Raw genomic sequence first — 5,400 nt, forward strand, 5'->3', positions numbered from 1 at the left:
CCCTGGTTCTGGCCCCCCTCAGCTTTTTTACCCTGGTTCTGGCCCCCCTCAGCTTTTTTGCCCTGATTTTGTACCCCCTCTGCTTTTTTGCTCTGATTCTGGCCTCCCTCAGCCTTCTTGCCCTGGTTCTGACCCCCCTCAGCTTTTTTGCCCTGGTTCTGACCCCCTTCAGCTTTTTTGCCCTGGTTCTGACCCCCTTCAGCTTTTTTGCCCTGGTTCTGACCCCCTTCAGCTTTTTTGCCCTGGTTCTGACCCCCCTCACCTTTTTTGCCCTGGTTCTGAGCCCCCTCACCTTTTTTGCCCTGGTTCTGACTGCCCTCAGCCTTTTTACCCTGATTTTGTGTTCCTTCAGCCTTTTTGCCCTGGTTCTGACCCCCCTCAGCTTTTTGGCCCTTGTTCTGACCGCCCTCAGCCTTTTTACCCTGGTTCTGACCGCCCTCACCTTTTTGGCCCTGGTTCTGTCCGCCCTCAGCCTTTTTACCCTGGTTCTGAGCCCCCTCACCTTTTTTGCCCTGGTTCTGACCGCCCTCAGCCTTTTTACCCTGGTTCTGACCCCCCTCAGCTTTTTTACCCTGGTTCTGACCCCCATCAGTTTTTTTACCCTGGTTTTGACCCCCCTCAGATTTTTTGCCCTGGTTCTGACCCCCCTCAGCTTTTTTGCCCTGGTTTTGACCCCCTTCAACTTTTTTGCCCTGGTTCTGAGCCCCCTCAGCTTTTTTACCCTGGTTCTGTGAGCCCTCAGCTTTTTTGCCCTGGTTCTGGCCCCCCTCACCTTTTTTACTCTGGTTCTGAGCCCCATCAGCTTTTTTGCCCTGGTTCTGACCCCCATCAGCTTTTTTACCCTGGTTCTGACCCCCATCAGCTTTTTTGCCCTGGTTCTGACCCCCCTCACCTTTTTTACCCTGGTTTTGACCCCCATCAGCTTTTTTGCCCTGGTTCTGGCCCCCCTCAGTCTTTTTACCCTGGTTCTGTGCTCCCTCAGCTTTTTTGCCTTGGTTCTGGGTCCCATCAGCCTTTTTGCCCTGACTGGGGGTCCCCTCTGCCTTTTTTCCTTGGTTTGGGGTTCCGTCTGCCTTTTTGCCCTGATTTTGGGTACCCTCTGCTTTTTTACTCTGGTTCTGGGACCCCTCAACTTTTTTACCCTGGTTCTGGGGCCCCTCTGCCTTCTTGCCTTGGTTGGGAGCCCCTTCTACTTTTCTGCCTTGGTTAGGTGTCCCCTCCACTTTTTTGCCCTGATTCTGGGCCCCCTCAGCCTTTTTGCCCTGGTTCTGGCCGCCTTCTACCTTTTTGCCTTGTTTGGGGGTCCCCTCTACTTTTTTGCCCTGATTCTGGGCACTTTCTGCCTTTTTGCCTTGGGTCTGTGTACTCTCGGTCTTTTTGCCCTGGTTCTGGGCTGTTTCTGTCTTTTTGCCCTGGTTCTGAGTTCCATCTGCCTTTTTGCCCTGGTTCTGGGTTGTTTCTACCTTTTTGCTCTGGTTCTGAGCTGTTTCTGCCTTTTTGCCCTGGTTCTGGGTTGCTTCCACCTTTTTGCCCTTGTTCTGGGTTCCTTCCGCCTTCTTACTCTGATTTTGGGTTCCTTCTGTCTTTTTGCCCTGGGCTGTACCACTGGCTAGGGTACTGGCCTTGGTACCCACAGGGGGCACAGCCACCACAGGCACCTCTTTGGGAGCAGCGTCGAAGAAGGCAGCCTTCGTGGAGAGAACCTGGATGGAATTTACTATAGCACTGTAACCCGGTTCCACCTTTGCCACTTTTTTCTCCTTCTTCTTTTTGTCTTTAGGTGAGGGGGCAGGCTTCTCTTGAGGCATGGCTGATACTGTGGCTACAGGGGCAAAGACCACATGAGGTTGGACTGGGATTGGTGTCACTGCCACAGGAGAGGTCCGCATTGTTTCTTTGAGTAGGATGGTCATGTTGGGGGCTGGTTCATGCTCAGGTATCTTCCCGTTGGGTTTCTCTTCCTTTTTCTTGGTCTTTCCTTTCTTCTCCACTGTTTTCTCCTTCTTTTTCTTTTCCACTTTTAGGTGGTGAGTTTTTGCCATCTCCTTGCGCTGGTTTGCAAGGGCTTCTTCATACGATGTCTCCTTCATGGAGAAGGTGGACACTAAGAAGATGCCGATGGCAGAGACAACCATGAATCCGCCAAAGACCACAACTCCCAAGGTTTGAGTGTCGTAAATATCCATCCTGGCTTGTTTTTCCTTTCACCTGCCAAATACATACACAGAGATTAATCTTGTGTAGAAATGTAGGCACTGGACAGTTTCCAGTCCCACCCCTAGTACCAAACATATTGTTTTGCTGGTTGCTGTTGTTAAGTGTTGTTGAGTCGGTTCTGACTCACGGTGACCCTATATAGGGTTTCTGAGGAGTAGCTAGTGGGCTTGAACTGTCAACTTTGCAGTTAGCAGTCCAGTGCTTATCCTACAGAGCCACACCTGGATTTTACCACCAAACGTATGGTTTCATTAATCTTTTTCTTCAGACTAATAAATTCAGGAAAGAAACAAACACAAACAATCACTGAGCAGCATTAGTGCTGCCTCTATTTAGAAGTGGGCAATTTTCACCCTTTAAGATATGGGAAATCCCTATTAGTGCTAGACAATACAAAGAACAATGAAGGGATGGCAACGTGCTCACTGGAGTGTTTAACACCAAGCAGGCTCCAAGGTCAGGACCCTAATTTAGGATGTCTTCCACTATACATGAGCACAAGTGCAGACCACGTGTGGGACAATGGGGAGTGACTGGGAAGGGGGCCAAATGTCCCACCCAAATGAGCAAACAGGTGTCATACATAGCTAATTGCTGAAGAAATGTGATGAGCATGGTATTAATGAATCTTTGCTTTCTCACATTAGGTCAGAATCTTTTATCCCTACTAAGGAGCTCTGGGCCCAAGATCGGGCAGTGTTTCATTCTGCTGTGCATAAGGTCACTATCAGTTGGTACCGACTTGATGGCACCTAACAACAATAACAACAACAAGGAGCTCTGGTAGTGCAGTGGTTACGAATCGGGCTGCTAATCTCACAGTCAGCAGTTCGAAACTACCAGCTGTTCGTCGTGAGAAAGATGAGGCTTTCTGCTCCCGTAAAGATTTACAGCCTAGGAAACCCTGTACTGGGTCGCTATGAGTCAGAACCTACTCCACAACACATAACAACAACTACAAAATAAAATGTACTGGTTTAAAAAGTACAATATGAGTTACACAAAACCTGTCTGCAGGTTTTTGGCCACGTGCATTTTGGCCAGCAAATGCCCAGAGTGCCACCTCTGCTCTGTTGCCTCTTTGTCCCCGTGCCAGAAAAATACCTTTACATTAAGATCCTGAAATGTGATCTCGAAATTGGTGAAGGACAATAGAGTTTTTCAGTGATAAATCTTAAGGAATTTTAGAAGTTGCCATTTGCATGCTGGAAAACAGGAGAATCAGTCTTGGAAAGCTCACTAAATGAGACTCCATATTTGGAAGTCACACAGAAAGGGACAAGAACAAGTCATGTGCCAGGTGACACCCTCTAAAGTTGGAGCATGACCAACCCACTCTCACTGCCTATGGACCAAAGTCCAAAGGATCACAGGAAGCCAGGTTCACACTTCCTTGGCTAACAGCCCAAGTTACTTTCAACTTTAGGGAGGGCTTCAGGTGCCTCTGTGCACTCACTTGGATAAATAACTCATTCTGATGGTGGAAAGGGGGAGAGAGGGAGTGGGCATCCTCTGACATTACTCTCAAAGGTCTTGAGGTGCTGTATATGGTAGGTCAGGTCTGGGCTTTTCAGTGGCTTAAATGTCTCCTTCAGACTATCACCACATTAAGCTTTTCTTTCGGGTTGTAACCTATGCAACTGAAATCTTAAGTGAGTTCATAAAGGCCTTCTAATCCTAGGCAAAGTAACATTTATATCTTCAAGTGGATTCTGACCTCTGGCCATGGATATCTACAGCTGTGATTCAGAGCAAGGGATCCCTCACATTTGATAATCTAGAGAGGGTGTTACAAGTTAACCTTACTAGAAACACATGCACAAGCTAGGAATTGAAAAAAAGAAATCTGCACCCTGCTCAGCCTTCAACCACCATTCAAAACTCCGGGTCCTCTTAATACTTCACTAATGAAGGCACATTCAGATACAAAAACTAGATTATAACCAAAAACAAAAATCCTTTAAAACGTTCCTCTTCTCCAGAGGCAGTTGAAAGCAAGGGGACTCAATCATCTTGGTCAAGACTCTTAACAATTATGTGGTTAAGAAGTGGTCTTTGAGAGTGCTTCTCTTGACACCAGTCACCAGGCCCAGGCACGGTGAACAACCACCTACCAAGTGTGGCATGTCTACTACTGGACTGTGGAGGCTCTGCTTCCCCTCATGATTTATAACTTTTCAACTTGGACAGAAGAGCCAGAATTGGGATACCAGCCTTTCATCTCAGCCAGGTGGGCAAACATGATACAAAAGTATTTCCTCTGCTGGAGCTTATTATGGAGAACAGCACACTTGGAAGATCTCTTCTGCCACGCTCAAAATATATGTTTTATGGCAGCACAAATGTTGTCTCACAGCTTTTGAATAACATGTTGTTTAAAACAATAGTAATTTAAAAAGTTTATCTCCACCACTAATTCCTAAATTAGAATTTTTTCAAAGAAATCTTTTACAAGAGAATGAAAACCCCTAGTCTTAACGTTTAAAGATAAGAAAGATCACTTAACAGCAAAGAAACGGAAATGCAAACAGCCTTCTGCTGCTCAACAGAAGCAGCCTGAAGAGTGCAAATCCCAGGCCAGGAGACCTTACTGGATAATAAACCTAGTGATTCCCTCCAGTTTGCTCTGGAGACTTGCATTTCTGACACCCCTGCCACGAGCAAAGAACTTGCACATCAGCGATTCCCCCTGTGCCCAGATGGGAAAAAAATTAAGCCAGATGTAGGCCTACCCACACCTTTTACGGTCTGATAACAAAGAACCTGCATTTGGTAAATCCCAGAAATGTCTACAAAACACTTAATTGTACTTATGTTTTTAGTAATTACTTATTATCTCTACCCTTATGGTAGTATAGGATTAGGATGCAAGACAAAAAGATTATATGACGGCTCACAAGAAGGTGTAGAAGGCACAAAGAGCATGGGGGTGGGAGGAGCCCACTTACTTACAGACTCAACTACCTAGAACCCACCAGCCCGCCTCTAGTGTTTCAAGGTGAAATATTTAACTCAAGAGAATGGTTCTTCTATTTGTTGTTGTTGTTAAGAGTCACTGAGTCAGTTACAACACATAGCGGCTCTGTATGGAGCTTCTGAGGAGCAACTAGTGGGTTTGAACTGCCAGCCTTGTGATTAGCAGTCCAATGCTTATTCTACAAAGCCACACCAGGGCTTCTGTTC

General features: G+C 46.6%; 1 protein-coding gene across 1 annotated transcript in view; it reads right to left on the reverse strand.

The window, feature by feature from the left end:
- The window catches only part of RRBP1 (ribosome binding protein 1), a 42,520-nt gene extending 40,334 nt beyond the window's left edge, over positions 1-2,186 (reverse strand). Inside the window, exon 1 of the mRNA XM_006860630.1 lies at positions 1,674-2,186. Coding sequence (XP_006860692.1) covers positions 1,674-2,186 — 513 coding nt within the window. The remainder of the gene's footprint in view (positions 1-1,673) is intronic.
- Positions 2,187-5,400: the final 3,214 nt, after the last annotated feature.

Source organism: Chrysochloris asiatica, unplaced genomic scaffold (assembly GCF_000296735.1).
Source record: "Chrysochloris asiatica unplaced genomic scaffold, ChrAsi1.0 scaffold00039, whole genome shotgun sequence".
Taxonomy (NCBI): Eukaryota; Metazoa; Chordata; class Mammalia; order Afrosoricida; family Chrysochloridae; genus Chrysochloris; species Chrysochloris asiatica.